Source organism: Lissotriton vulgaris, chromosome 1_1, assembly GCF_964263255.1.
Source record: "Lissotriton vulgaris chromosome 1_1, aLisVul1.2, whole genome shotgun sequence".
In the NCBI taxonomy this organism is placed as follows: domain Eukaryota; kingdom Metazoa; phylum Chordata; class Amphibia; order Caudata; family Salamandridae; genus Lissotriton; species Lissotriton vulgaris.
The window spans coordinates 1,767,548,934-1,767,565,079 of record NC_141685.1 but is presented as its reverse complement, the minus strand read 5'-3'; the positions used below and the strand labels follow the sequence as shown (position 1 = coordinate 1,767,565,079).

Below are 16,146 nucleotides of genomic sequence, written 5' to 3'. Positions count from 1 at the left end.
AGGTGCGTAAACATTAGTGACAAAGAATTCCGTGTTATCCCTAGTGAGTTTCACCGTAACCCAGCGACCTTTTTCATATGATGAGGATGACAGTAGCTCTACCTCGGACTTCTTTGACATTAATACCAGAACCCCATTCTTTTTACCGAGAGCACTAGATCCTACAACCTCTGTATAAAACTTGTTGCGCAGAGTGTAGAATTGTTTAGCATCCAATTTGGTTTCTTGCAGCAGAACAATGTCCCCCTTTTGTCTCCGCAAATAATCTAATATCTTTTGTTTTTTAACGGGCTGATTCAGACCCTTAACATTCATGGATAAAACTTTCAATCGATCAAGAGAGGTTGTACCAAGTGGAGTGGACAGTGTTCTATGTGACATTTACAACGGTGTATGTATCATGGTTGTACCGAGAGAGCCAAGGGAAAACATAGTACTCGGCGCATCATGTAAAGGACATATTGTTCTGCTACTTAAGATGAAATACAGTCGAAAACCACAACCAGATACTTGGGTACCCAAGGATATAGCCTGCCTGGTCTGAGTATGGATATACAAACACATCATATGCATGATACAACTTGTCCAATCAAGAGCAAAGAGATAGATCAGAAAAGAAAGAAGTGGTACGGAGAGGAGAGGAAAAAGAAAGAAGGAGAATGAAGGAGAAAGAAGGAAAAATTGTACAAACCATAGAACACAGCACCCATCCCTCCCAATCCCACGCAATCCCCCACCCCACCCACCCCAATTGTGATACAGAAGCATGGCGACGTGAGGAAAACCGCAGTAACCCCCCCGCCTAAACTTAGTCATGTATAGACATTGGAACAACAATACATAACGAAAAATGCATATAAAAGGCTATGCAAGCAGTGGAACGTTGGAATGATGCAGCAGAACCGACATGTGATCATCAGCGCACACTCAATATACATTCTCGGTAAATCAGAATAATTCCTGAGTGCTCACTAGACTATGATTATCGAACAGAAATTTGAGAATACAACCTCATGGCCCATTGGAAGATATTATAGCGTCATATCCTACACTAAAGGCACGTAATGGCTAGTAGTATCTAAGTCGTCACATCAGTGGTGAATAACCTAAACAAAGAACAGTAGAACATCAGTAATCAAAGAGTCACAGTTTTGCCAGAACGAATCCGGTCTACTCCGAGTAACCTGTCAGTATATCAAAGTCTGGAGTTAGACAGCACGTTGTGATTTATATATCCCGGCCACCGTCTCATTGGGGCCAACAAGGCGAGCCAGCACTAGTCAAAAGGATCAGATCAATAACAGCTGGACCACGCCAGCTTGAGCCAGGGAGGTACAGTAAAGAGACTTCCAGGTCATCATAGATCCTCCAGTTGTGGAAGGTTTCCGTAAACTTGAGACCTATCCTGTAAGAACCCAGCAATAGTTAAGCAGATCTGACTTTTAGTAATAACAGAGCACAGAAAACTTTATGATAGAACCTAACGTGGTCACTTGTATCCTGAGGCAGAAGCCGGGGCTAATAGACCATCCGGGTTATTAGTTTCCATGTCTCACTCCATGTCTCGTTCTTCTACATCCTCAAGCATCCGTTTGAGCTTCATGGGGTCCGTGAAGTAGTGAGACGATCCTCGTATTGTCACCCTATATTTCGCTGGACCCACAAAACCAAATTGGTATCCTTTCACTGATAGTTGTGGACGAAGGGCAAGGAAGGCCTTCCTTATTTCCACGGTTTCCTTACTGTAGTCTTGAGAAATGTAGACCTTGGAGTCCTTCCACAAAATATGATTGTGCTTCCGCACGAAGGCAAGGATCTGCTCCACATGTTGGTAGCGTAATGGTTTACAGGCGATGGGCCTTGGTCCTTTCTGCGTTTTAGTGATTCTCCCTGGGACTCTATGTGCCCTATCAAATTCAAGAGGGTTGGAAAAAGTCAGGTTCGTGGCTTTAGTGAACCAAGATTCTAAGAACTGAATGCATGAGCCTTCAGACTCTTCGGATCCTTCCGGAATTCCAAAAATGCGTAGGTTCCCCCTCCTATTCCTGTCTTCCAACTCGGCCAGTCGTCTAGTTGTCTGGTCAGAGGAGATGTGTAGGTGTTTCAGAGCCGTTGTAGTTTTGACCTCTATGTCCTCCAGGCGACTGATCCGGGATTCTGTTTGTCAGGCGCGCATTGGTGTCTCGGATATCTTGACGGATTGCCACCACTTCCTCCTTAGTGACCTTGGCTAGGTCCTTCACCTCATCCAATCTGTTCAATATCATGTCAAGTGCGTCCGGGGTAACTTTCTTTGGCGATCCCGGGTTAGAGTGATCAGATTTAAGTCTCTTAAGGGTTCCTTGGTCTTTGGTATCCATTGCGATCACCGGTTCTTTCTCCGTGCTGTTAAGAACTGTAGTTGTTGACCTGAAAGTTCCCCTCGGTATTGACGCGGAGCAAATAACCAGCACTAGACTACCTAGGAGATTGGTCAGCCAGAACTCAGCTTACTGATGATAGCATGAACTCAGCTTACTGATGATAGCACTTTGCAAAAAGGCATTTGTGGAACAGGGTGTCCCATTCACTCATTCACTGTGTGCATGTGGCGCTAACTGAGGCTGGAACATTAGGGAGCACACTGCGAGTTGATGTTAGGCAATCCAGGTGCACATTTCAGCAGATTTAAGTCCTCATGAGTAGATTGTCAGATACTGTGAGACCACCATGTATTGTGACTGTAGAGAATGCGTTGTGGGCTAAAGGCAGGCACTCCAGGTACACAGCGTAGCAACAACCATCTCCTCTGATCAGTGCAAGAGTATGTACAAGAGTATATGATTATTTTCCTCCCCTCATAGCAGGGTAGATCTCAACAGTTCTCAACAGTGTTCATTTGATGTAAAAAACCGGCCGATTGGGCATAACTAGTGAGGAGAGACAGTTTGCCTCGGTTTTACAGGCATTACCGAGTTGCAGCCGCCATCTTGGTAAAGGCAGGGGAAGCCTTGCTATGGCCGATCAGATTGTACTTACACGATCGGTAATTCAGCTGACCCGGTGTGCACTTTTCCCCCGTAGACGCATCCACCTACTTTCACTCCTCTCGGGACTTCGGATTTACCGCTGCGCTTCGTAGGAGCTCACTTCACGCTCCGTTTCCTTCCCCTTCCCTTTGATCGCGCTGCCGCCATGGACGCCTCACTCGGCGCAGCTCTCGATCCGCTACAGCTACGAGCACCAGGGACGGCTCATTACAGGCAGGGAGTGATCCGACGCTAGATCCTTCGATCACATCCCCGCTGCAAGCATGAAAAGGTGTTCCAATTTGTTTGAAGACGCTCGTGACGGGAGGAGAGACGCTTCAAACCGCCATCTTCCTCGGCGTCCAAGCCACGCCCCCGGGATCTTGGTAATATCAACAGCAAGTTTGGTACTTTAGATATCTCCCTCATGCACCTTCCACAGCGGGTGACCACAGCATGGTTATTACAGAGTGATTTGCACTACTCACTGCTCTTCAAAGAGAGGGCACTCACAACATTTTCGTGTAAATAACTTTTGTAAATATAAATGTAACCATTTTGTTTGCATATTTACGTTGTAGGTGTCAGTTTCCTTTTTCCCTTGTACTGATGAGGCGCAAATAAATTGGCTGAAACAGACTACACAATTTGTAGAAATCCCAACAAACCATGAACGAATTATGACAAAATTACACATTCTTCTCTAAGAAGAGGGTTCAAGTATCCCCTCGAGTGTGTTTTTTTCAGGACTATCTCCTTCCTTGGCAGATTGAGATTTGTAGTTATTCATTTGCATCCGTAATAGAAGTATGGGTAGTAAGGAATTATATGTATGTGTTTGTATTTTTTGTACATATAATTTCTGTATTGTCATATTCAAATATAAAATTATTATTGGACTACAATTTGTGTTGGTTGTTTAGCTATAAAAAAATAAGTGGACATATATTATGGTCTGTGAGGGTTCAATTTATTTTTTCCTCTAGAAAATTTTAATTTATTCATTCCCGTTCATATTCTCATTGGTCTATCCAGTTGCGGTTGGATTATTAGGGCCACACATTTATAACCGGAGGGTCTGGAATAGAGGCTGGTGTGCATTCATCCTGATCGCCAACAATAAACTACTTTGCTCCTAAGTTGATCGCAGCTTTCATGCACATTCTTCCTTGGAGGAAGTATCTGCCAATGTAAGATTGTAGGGGGTGACCGAAGAAACATTTTGAGATATATGGGGGGCTGCTGATGCAAGGTTGAATGGGTACTCCAAGGCAGCCAAGCATAAACAAAATTTGACCGATGAGTGACATCGCCATTTTTGGAGGATGAAATAGTTGGGTGGCGAAAGCAAACATAAGCAGGTGGAGGTAACGAAGCCTTGTAAGTTACCTGAGAGCGGGGGTACACTGCTATCCGAGGGACCCTTGGGATCACTTATAGATGTGTCATCTCTCGCAGCAAAGGTGCATCTGTTTGTACTCTAGGATAATTTACTGGGCCGGTATTGGATATGTACATTGGATGTTATTCACAGACCCTTTAAGATATCCCACTAGATGCTGCAGTGCACAGATAAAGGTGCCGAAATCATTAAAGACTGGAAGAATCTTGAGTTCTACATTATCAACAGTTCCACATGGTAGCGGTTAGTTCAGCATTAACGCTGTATGCAGGTGTCACTGAGGCATTGCTAGAGCCAATTGCAGTCTTCCTGGTTAATTTATTTGAATGCAACTGTCCTGGGTTTGTTGTTTTGCGTTAGACGCCCAATACTTCAATATCACCAGAACACTTGTTGGTAGGGTTATTGTAATTAGTGAGGTGTGGCTCAGTTTGGAAGATTAGAGGTTAAGGCTTGAAAGTACAAAGAAGGCAAAAAGGGGGATATTAGTGGGAACATTGGTGGGACCAACAGCACCCTCACCATCTGCATCTCCAACTAAAACAGTGGCTTGATGGACTGCAAGCTCTGATAACTCGCTGAATGATTTAGAAAGGACAGCATGGTCTTGCTAGCTCGTAGTCTTTTCTCAGTCCCATTAGCAGTCTCTGCTTCCATCTTCCCCAAACTGATAAAAGTTTATTTTACAAAATTGCTGGCCCTGCTTAAAGATCAATTGCATTTCTCTAAATCAGGAACTTTCACTGGAAACCCCTCCAAAAGGACACAGGATACTGAACTCAAATTAAAAGGTTCACTTACCACCGTTAAGATTGAACTATAATAAAGATGCAAGAGAGGGTGGCCTAGCCCAATCGCCTCAGAGCACGTTTAAACCCCTCTGGGCGAGACGGTAAACCAACACAGGACCGGAGGGTCTGGGATTTGAATCCTTCCCCGTGTTTTTTAGAAACAAGGGGAACCCATCTGATAGCTAAGGACCATGGGTATAACTACGTTATAGAAAACAAAGGTACTTAGCTCATTTAGAATCAATACAGTATAGGAACACAATGGGATACTATACGTTATGGTTTCCTAACCCAGCCGGGCAAGGAATTGAAACAATGTCAAATATACAATATAAAACAATAGGGTGACACAAGCCTGTGCCGTACTACAAAGGAAAAGGAAGAATAAGAGTAGAGTGAAAGGGGTGTTTTTCAGGCAAAGGAAGGGAGCAAAACAGGGTACTGTAAAGAAATTAATGAGTACTGACAGTATCGCCTGGAGTAGAGCATACACAATTTCATAAACAATATCGTGAGTGTAACCCCACTCGTGGGTGTCGACGTTTCGATCCCTATTGCTCAATTAGTTACATGGGATCATCATCAGGACTTAGAAATAAACAAGACATGCCTGAAAGTAACAAAGCCTGTTAGGAGAAATAAAAAGAAAAGGGTTTTAAGAATAACACTAAGGAGTAGTTTCCATGCCTGTCAACTTTGCAACACAACCGGATTCGTAGTGTGTGAATTGGTGCAAGGTGATTGTGCCATATAATAAGACATAAAACATAAAAACATTGTTATGACATTGATCGGAATCGCAGTGGCATGTGTGGCAAGCTGCGATACGGGCCGAGCAGTGACAGTGACTGATTTAGTTGTTCACAGGGCGGTGAAAAAGGGTTTTCCTCTGTGCAATGGCTTGTGTCACGCTATTGTTCTATATTGTATATTTGACATTGTTTCTTGGAAATAAATTCCTTGCCCGGCTGGGTTAGGAAACCATAACGTATAGTATTCCATTGTGTTCCTATACTGTATTGTATTGATTCTAAATGAGCTAAGTACCTTTGTTTTCTATAAGGTTGAATCCTTCCCCAGCACAGTCTACTGCGTTATGCAGGCCACCCCACCATGGCCAGAATCAGCCGCCGAATGTGCCTTTAATTGAAGCCCCAAGAGGTTCTCAAAATAGCCCTTCATTCAAAACTCTTAATTTCACAATGCTGTGAGGGGTGTTCTCAGGGGCAGGTGCCCACTAATACCTCCCCCCACCTGCTTTTTATGGTCCTCGTGTGCAGGTACCACGTGGTGTCCAACTGTTCCAGGGACACCTCCAGCAGGCCAACATGCAGTCTATTTCCCTATGTACTGTACAGGGCAGGTTTCTTTAGGCCCCACCGGTCTCCACACTTCACCACTCCCCGGAGAGAGCCCACTCGCAGTTTGTGGTCTGGAGGGAAAGTGCAATTTTTTAAATTTTTTATTAAATGCATTTTATATAACGCGGACTTTACCCAAAGGTGTCAAGAGTGCTGTACAATAGAACCAGTTATGTTACATGACGAAAGTGTTAGGTTACAAAAATAAACAGGAGACTAGAAAAGGTAGGGTAAACCCATAGAAGGAAAAACAATATCAAACACCGCAAGCTAAGATGAGAAATGTATAAGAAAATATTACAAATTTACAATGAACAAACTTCCTTTAGAGGCCTGAGAATAAAGTAGTAGTTCTGACAGTGTCTTTGGAAGAGAAGAGATTGGAGGTCAGCTTTGAAGATCCGAGTAGGAGGTGGCACGGAGCAATGGAGGAAAGAAGTTCCAGATTCTCACCGCATTACCCTAGAAAGATTGAGCCATCGATCTTTCCCTTTTGAACGAGGGAGGCTCAAGCAGAAACGTTTCCACATTCCGAGACGGTCAAGCCTCTAGACATTGTTTATTCGCCAGGTAACAAAGGGAGGAAGGGTGCAAGGTTTTGTGGGTGATGCAGGCAGTTTTGTAAATTGATCTTGCCTCAATGGGAAGCAATCGAAGAGAAGACCGGATAGAAGTGATGTGGTCACTTCGTTTGGACCCCGAAATAAAGCAAGCTGCTGAATGGAGGACGTATTTGAGGGGAGAGGTGGAATTTGGGAAAGGCCAGTGAGAAGAGAATAAGACTGCAATAATACAGTCTAAAGAGAACCAACAATTGAACCATGGTTTTTAGGTGTTTCTAAAGGAAGAACCGACGAATCACCCAGAGAAGACGCAGCTGGTAATGTGCATTTTTAGCAATAGAGTGGATGTGGGAGATTAGGTTGAGACTTGTCAAGCATGACACCTAGAGATTTAGCGCTGTTGATGGGTTTATTGTTGAGTAAACTCAGCTGATCCATCCAAGATTGAAGAGGAGGAGGGGAGAGAGGTAGATAGGAGGAGGAATTTAGTTTGAGGTATTTAGAATGAGTTGGTGAGTCACCATCCAGTTGTGAATAGTTTTAGCCTGACCGACCGATCCACCTCTATCTTCATAGCCCATCGGGTGGGGTAGACCAGACACCCCGCCACACTCACTGTGCGAACAGCTCCCTACCTCTGCACTGTTGGCTGCCTCGGGCATGAGGCAATTCAATAGTGCCTCCAGTCACTAAAGCCGGGCGGCCGCCACACTCCCAGTCTCCACATGGCCCCCGGCGTGCGGTCAGGTTGTGTGGTGTTGTGACCCCTGCTCAGACGCTGTAGCTTCTATACCCTTGCCTAGTAACTACAAATGATTACTGGTAATTGACTAGCAAAGTACTAAGCAGTGATTTTTGGCCTTCAAAGTCCATTGCTATAAGAATTTTAGGTCCACTGGTCTCCGCGGGGTGCGGGCTGGAAGGGTTTCACTTGCGGGGAGAAGCTTAGATACAGCTGCAGGAGTATTCAAAGAGCAGATTTAGCACCACAGTGACTGACAAGTTCAGGGGGCCTCCTCCTCGAGTAGGACTACCAATCTTTGGAAACTGCCTTTAACTGCGTGGCAACATGTGCTGCAGTTATTTTTGCAACTTTTTACGCAGCCTTTCCCATTGGAGACTTCCTGTCTTAAGTTGCACCTGGGAGACCCAAACAATACCCAGAAGAGAGATCTGGATTAAATTCCAATATGCCTGGCTTTAGGCAAGTCGATCATAGTTTATTATTTGAAGAAATGGAACGTTGGGATGGTATGGTTTTATTGTCTTGTAAATATATTAATTCCTTAACAGATATCCAATGGATTAGGGCATGAGGATAAGAGGGGCACAAAAGTCCACTGAGGATTTCAAGTGGAAGATGAAGTGTCAAGTTTGGAAGATTAACATATTTTGGCAAAATTCTTCCCCCTCAGCAGGTACCTTCTGGGCATCAGCTTCCAGCAAGACAGAGGAGAAGCAGGTCAAAATGAGAGCCCTTTCATGTCCGATGTGAAGCCTCAGCTCAAATTAAACTGTCTGCATCCCATGTGTAAATGGAATTGCACTGGTAACAAAACCGATATACTGAGGCTAGCTTGCTACCACAGGCTTCCAAGGCTGTACTGATAATGGAAGGGAGGTAGACTTGAAACTAGTAACTTGTCAAGGATTACACAATGCTGTCAAGCTGTAGTCATAAGTTCACACTGAAAGAATTGTCTGAAGCATGAGGTATTCAAAGGACAGGAAGCCAGATTTAACAAAAATAAGTGGCATTGAGACCATGTCAAGGTTTACACCATGAGGTTTTACAGCATGTAACAGCGTACAGAAATTAGTGAGGTCAATAACTGGTTTGGCACAGTCAAATAGGGGCCACACTGAAAATGTAATGGGTAATGCAAGGATTAATATACATTTGTATAAATCGACCCTCAACACTAGCCTGGCTGCAAAATGAGTCCCTATTTTTTTCTAAGGATCTTTGCGAAATACTAAATGAACAATAAAACTGCAACAAATAAAAAAAAGTTTTATTGTATAAACCAAAATTCTACATTCATACAGACAGCGAACCATAAATGATACATCTACTAAAGATTAACAGCCATCTTCAGACTTTATTCTCTCATTTCTCCATCTTCTTCCTCCTCTTCCACTCCTCTGATATAGAGGACATTGTTACACCTGTAAAAGAAAAATATATGTTCTATTGAAAATTTGATTATTCAAAGAATATGCTTATTAGATTTAAAGTTAAAAACAGAATCAGGCGTTTTGCTATTCATTCAAGACATGCTCCTTATTCCACTTAACTTGAAAGGGTGCAAATAAAATCTATACAGCCAAATGCACAGCGAAGCACACACTTCACAGTATTGTGTACTTGAAAAAAAATCTGTAACGGGGAGGAGCAGCAAGATGGCGGGCTGACGCCGCCATCGAGCACACCTTAGGAGAGTGCCTTCCTACCCCGGCTGCATACTGAAGCGTGTTGAACTCTGAGGGGGAGAAAAGTAGCGGTGACATGGAGTGAAATTTGCTCATTTACCCATCTTTATTAAAAAGACGGACTTTTGCTGACCGTAGCCGAAACGTTGGACCCGGAAGCTTCGGGAGCCTATGTTGGTGACCGGCATGGCTGGAGGCAGACATGGGCTGTTGGCGCTCAAGCTGCTGCGTTGATAGTCTGGTCGTAGCTCGGAGCACAACTGGTTCGGGCTTGCATACCGCTCCTTGTCAGCGCTGACGCCAGCGACCCTGCAGCGAGATATGGAGACTCCCAAAAAATCTTCTGCAGGGGAATGTGAGCTGGCCGTGCCCTCGCTAACATTGAAACAGGATATGTGAGCGAAACTGTTATTTCTGCTACTGTAGCTGCTCGCAAGGCTGGAGGCTCTGCTGTCGGTAAGCCTATATTACGACTATTCCAGACAGGGAAAGCTTTTGAGCTGCTCGCAACTGGCTCTATGAGTCATACGGATAGTAGGAACACATTTTTGGAGACACTGATGAGGCTATACAGTCAAGTCAAAGTGTGACTAAAAATGTATCACAATTGGGGATACATAGTAACCTGGAGACTAGTGCCGATGCGGTGTCTAAAAATACTGCTAGAATACAAATAGAAGCAGAGGCCGATATATTCATAGAGGGCAGACAGGTCACCCCTACAATAATGAGTTCACCAGATATTGGAGATGTGGTTAATCAGTCCCTAATAGGACTAAGAGGCGGTAACTTTGACAGTAATGATTTGGGAGCGGCAACTATAGATGTTATTAATAAGGATGGGAGAGAAAAACAGGGGAATGCCTTAGAGGAGAGGGTAGAGTTGGTATCTCACAGCGATGAGACTTCAGCAATCATAGCCGCCCCGTCGATCTCAACAGTCGGTGGCAGATCAACTAAGACTCCTCCGGGGAAGAAAACTAAGGCTAAAGTCAAGAACAAGACACCTCAGAGGCAGGATAACTTTCTGCAGAGCCGGTCTCAAAATGTAATTCAGAAAATAGCTCCTACGGAAGTGGGTCCAAGCAAAGGGAGGAGTAAAAAGTATGGTTTCCAGGATCACTGGCAACTGCTCTTATGAGGACCATATAACTTGAAAAACGGTGGGCAACAGTCTTGCTGTAAAAGTGGAGATGGGAGACTGCCCCACAGGAATAAAAAGGGAGATGGGTGTTCCACTAACATCTACTAGAGCAGCCTCGCTTTCAATGGAAGCAATTCAGCATTTGGATACTTTGGCAGAGACGGACCCGACAGTTGCCTCAATAATGGAGTTTGAGAGAACGAATGGAAACCCAAGGTCACTTTGCACAGGCGAAATCAGACAAGATGTCACAACTACTACAGGAGGTTACAGTAAAAGTTGATGGCCTTGCTAATGATATATCAGATCTGGAGCAGAGTGGGAGAGACTGAGCATACTGTAAGTCTTACAGACACTATGGTGCAGAAGCAGGCGACTCAAATTTCGACTCCAGCTCAAGCGAGAAGATTTGGAAAACCGCCAACGCCGCCACAATCTGCGCATATTTGGATAATTGATCCGCTCAAAGCTTTGGGGCCCAAGTTTTTTTTACAGGAACCGGCACGTCTGAAGATCTTCAAAGATGGACGGTCTTATTTCTTTAATGAAAATCATTATGTTTAGTTAGAGATAGCTAAGTGGCAAACGGAAGCTACTCAGAAAAATCATACAAATTTCTTACCAGGATATGGCAAATAGGTTGGGAATTTGAATGGGATTGGGTAATTACCATGCTCATTTTCCTTTTTTCTTTCTCCTTTTTGATCTACTCGGGTGTGGTGGGGCAACCTCCTGCGGTGATGGCTCTAGAGACAGCTAGTTAAAGGGAAGATTCCTCCTTCAAGGAGGGAGGAGGTGGTTCTTCCAGGGCCTCAGGTCAGAGGGAGGGATGGCGGTGGGGTAGGGGTGCAAACATTTTTAAAAAAATTAAAAAACATCACTAAGGTGAAATTTAGCTATGACAATAGTTTAATAGTTAATCGTTTCGGTTTCTTCATTGTTCTTCTGTAGGGTAATCTTTTTTTGTAAACCGGTTTTGAAAAGAATACAATTTGATATGGGCAAGATAAAATGTATGGTATGGAACGTGCCAGTTCTTAACAGTGCTAGCAAACTACAATTGGTGCAGGAAGAGTTAAAATTATATCAACCGCACTTGGTTTTTATGACTGAAACTTATTTGGTCTATAAAGATCGCCGTTTGTTTAAACATCTTGGATATTAACGTATTGTCTGTACCTCTCAAACGATTTCCATGAAAGGAACTGCTATACTAAGAGATAGGAGGTTCTTCTGTAAAATAATTAAGGTAATGGCTGATCCAAAGGGCCTCTGGGCAATAGCTCGCATAGAAATTCAGCAAGAAATATGTACTTGTTTCAATATACGGATCTAAAGTAGATGACCCTGCGATATTTGATTTTCTTAATTTAGAATTGCTGAATTGGGATGGGGACGTCTGATAATGGGCGACTTCAATTGTTATTGATTACAATATTGATTCTACTAAAAGAGGGGGTATTCGCAGGATGCGAAAAGTTAGGGCAGCTATACTTTAAATGGCCCGATTAAAGTCTCTGCAGGATGTTTAGGCAGCAGCTATACACACCTATTCCAGGTTACACCTATTATTCAGCTCCTCAAATCTTATTCAAGAATAGACATGGTTTGGGCTTCTGAACATTTGGTAGTAGGATCAGATATTGTAATATGCCCTAGAGTGACATCAGACCACAACCCCATCTTGCTATCTTTCGTTGTCACTTCTGAAAATAAGAACGCATGGCCATTCCTTTCCCAGATACTTACTATCCGTTGAGAAATATATGTTTCACATATGAAGCAACAGACTTTTTTTGACCTGAATGTAGGGACCGCTTCTCCTTTGATTGTTTAAGACACCATGAAAGCTTATGCTAGTGAAGTGACCCAACAGTACATTTGGCGCTAGAACAAACAGAGGAAAAGCGATATAGACAAGCCGATTGACTTTACAAAGCAGTTGATACAGGACACGTTATACAATACATTACTGAGAGTAACCTTTCGGCTCTGAGTGAAGAAGAGGCAGCTTCAATAGAAAATATTTCGGTGGAAGAAATAGTAATAGCTATTTCTTAATTACCTTCAGGCAAAGCTTCAGGGGTAGATTCTCTGCCAATCGAATTTTACATGGTGTTTAAAAACACTTTGCTAGCACAATTTAGTGTAGTTATCCAACATATTGGTATAGACAATAAGATACCAGAGTCGTGGAACATGACCCAGATTGTTTTTTTTCTTAAAAGGGGCAAAACCTCTACTGACTGGATCATACCGACCCATCTCCCTCAAATACAGATGCCAAGGTTCTTTCGAAGATCCTTGCTTATGTCTTGCCCCAATGAAGGCAGGTTTGGTATCAGATATTCAACATGGTTTCATACCTGGCAGAGATACATCCCATGTCAATATGGCGACAGGGGCATTAGATTATGCAGAAAAAGAGGGGGGGGGGGGGGGATCTTTATGATTCTTTTAGATCCAGAAAAGGCTTTTGACAAGGTTGGGTGGAAATTTCCATGGGCATTCGGGCTCGGGAGACAGCAGACAATGGGTCCGTGCCTTATATTGCAAACCTAGAGCTAAGCCCTCATATTCTGGTGCATATTCTATACCATTTGACATCTTATGTGGTACAAGACTGGGCTGTGTGGTGGGTGCACCCGTTGCTATACGCCCTTCACATAGAGCAGTTTATACGTTTTTTACAAGCTGATAAGGATAAGTTATTACAGACTACTTTTAGTAGCTTAAAAATAACAGCATATCCGGACGATTTGGCAATCTTTTCCACAATTACTGCAGAAGCTGTTCCAGCTATTGAGGGCAGCAACTAAATGTGCATTAGTTTCAGGATATACATTAAATATTAACAAGACACAGGTGCTTAATTTTGAATCTAGCCCTCGAATTTTGGGGAGCTGTACTTCAGCTACATACTGGGGGGGGGGGGGGGGGGGGGGGGGTCAAAATTTGCTAAAATAGGACAAATAATATCTTTAAATTATACTCCGTTATTAACTGAAACTGCCAAAACCTTTTAAAACAAGCATTGGAAATGCAATAGGGCTCGCATTAGGAAAGTTTGAGCTATTGGTATTATAAATGATTTTTTTAAATGTATGTGTTTTTTTTAAATAGCTAAATTGCTTTGTCATTTACAATGCCAATAGTTATAACTTTCGCAAATGTGACACCTATAGCATTTGTAATGCTACATGTTTTGTATTTACGTGACTTAGATGTATTGATATTACAAATAACAATGGCTTTTAATTTTTTTAAAATAATTAATACTTAAATAATGTATTTAATTTGTAATGGCAATAGCTTAAACTTTTGTAAATAATTTGTGAAGATTATGTTCAGTGTTTTTTATTGTGACGAAAATCCAAGTACAGAAGTGAAATATTAACATCTTTGTGACTTAGAATGGCTACTGCAATTGCAAGTGTGTATTAGGTGAAAAAATACAAGCGCTTGGCCCATAACCTGAGGTACCGACGGACAGAGCGGGGCCTCATACTCCCGAGCGGTTGCCGGGTGAGGTGAGGTCTTCACCCACACAAAGCTGGGAAGAAGACATGGTTCTTTCCCTCCAGTGGACATTTAAGTGTTAAGGTCATGGTAGATATGTTATTCTTTCATATCATTATTGTATTTTTTCACCTAATACACACTTGTAATTGCAGGAGCCATTCTAAGTCTATGGTCCTGAAGAAAGCTGGGGATAAGTCTCTTCAGGCTGAAACATGTCGACCGTCCTGCATAGCGCTAGAGGGTAGTCTTACTACTTGGCGTGTTTTTAACCCTTGACACACTTACCTCTGTTAGAACGCTTGTTAGAGTTTTGGTGTAGTCAATTTTATTCACTCGAGCACTGCACTTTATCAACACCATTCTATGAGTAACATCACGGCTAGATCATCGACATCCCTTCCCGCATCGGCACTACATGGTCGGACGTGGTATGGAATGACTAGCTTTTGCTACATGATGCTAAATTCCATCATTAAGGTGGGCTGATGGGATTTGTCCTAGCCTGTGTGTTTCTCAATAGTATTTGCTCACACATGCATCCATTAGTTTCACGGTTACTGGTATGGCTACACACCATGTTGTGACCTGGTCTGCTCTGTCTTGTGTTTTGTAACTTCATTTATTTGCCAATATTGTTTGCGTCAGATACCACCTACGTATTTCGACATCAGTTTTCTTCATAGTGGTTACATCCATTTGCATTAATTGCCCATTACTTATATATGAAATATATATGAAAATCATGCTGGGAATTGTAGTCCGACCTCAATTACATTTGAGAGTCAATGGATTTGCTCTGTATATTTGGCTTGCATTGTCCAAACTAGTGATCTCCAATTAGTATATTACATATTAATTCTTTCTTAGCAAACTGCTCTTTTTCATGATCTTACTGAAAAAAAGTCCTTTTAACTTGATATTATTCGTTCTTTTCCTACAAGACTCCGAGTTCTATTATGGTTCCCATTGATTTACGCATTGGCTGTTGAAGTTAAACACTTGCTTTCAGGCCCCTGTTACCGTCAGGGGCCGCATTGGCATTCTGGACACATTTTTGCAGGACAGTTACTCATCATTGTTGCGATGAGACTGTCGTGTCTCAGGGTTTGCACATTGGCGTGTTTAAGTTGCAAATGTAAAGCACATACGCAGCAGATTGGTATCCCCCCGTACCCTCTATAATTGCTTTCGAAGTCTCCATTTGTATCGGGTGTTGAAGTCAATCAATGCAGCAGCAGCATGCTCCTCAAAGTCCAGTCATGGGGAACAGTGCAGCAATACAAGAATGAATATGTACATACATAAGAAAAGCTTCTAGAGCATGCTTTGAGAGGTGTTCCTGCCTTGGGCTGGACCCTCTTCTCAGAGCTCCCAGCGCACACCTCCCCAACCCTTCCTGCCAGGGTGTAATTAAATCAGCAGCCGATCGCTGTGTATTATGTGCTGATGTCAGTCAATTAGCATAAGGCATTGTAGAGGAAACCCTGAACGTACCAAGTTGAAGGAGGCATTGTAGACCCCAATTGCCACGATTTGCCTTGCCGAACTGTTTGTTTAGTAATGCATTATAAAATTTATGAATCAATTAAATAAAACCAGACCAGTAGGCCAAACCTTTATTGTACTTGAAATTAATTGGTTGATGCTTCCATCCTTAACAGCAACTTATGTACAAAACAATTCCCATTTTTAGGAAAAATCCAGCACAACAATGAAAGGTTTGTTGAAATAAAATTCAGCCAACACTGATGGGGCATGGTTAGGCGCCATGCAATTATTGTTAAGACATGACGATAACTAAGGAATCAATTGTCTTTCAACAAAAACACAAACCTGATGCTTTATAGCGATCCAGTATTAACATTAAAATCACTTACACACTTTTCCAGGTTATATTGTGAAAATGCAAATCTATCAGTGAG

General features: G+C 42.7%; 1 protein-coding gene across 4 annotated transcripts in view; it reads right to left on the bottom strand.

Moving 5' to 3' along the window:
• SNRPF (small nuclear ribonucleoprotein polypeptide F) overlaps positions 1-16,146 on the bottom strand; it is a 1,022,948-nt gene that overhangs the window by 996,664 nt on the left and 10,138 nt on the right. The window contains exon 4 of one of the 4 annotated variants that reach the window (XM_086919079.1): positions 9,120-9,316. The exons of 2 other annotated variants lie outside the window; for them this stretch is intronic. In XM_086919079.1, the coding sequence (XP_086775205.1) occupies positions 9,289-9,316 (28 nt within the window). In that variant the 3' untranslated portion in view covers positions 9,120-9,288. Of the gene's footprint in view, positions 1-9,119; positions 9,317-16,146 lie in introns of those variants that run through there. One more of the 4 variants, XM_086919077.1, reaches the window with a different exon arrangement.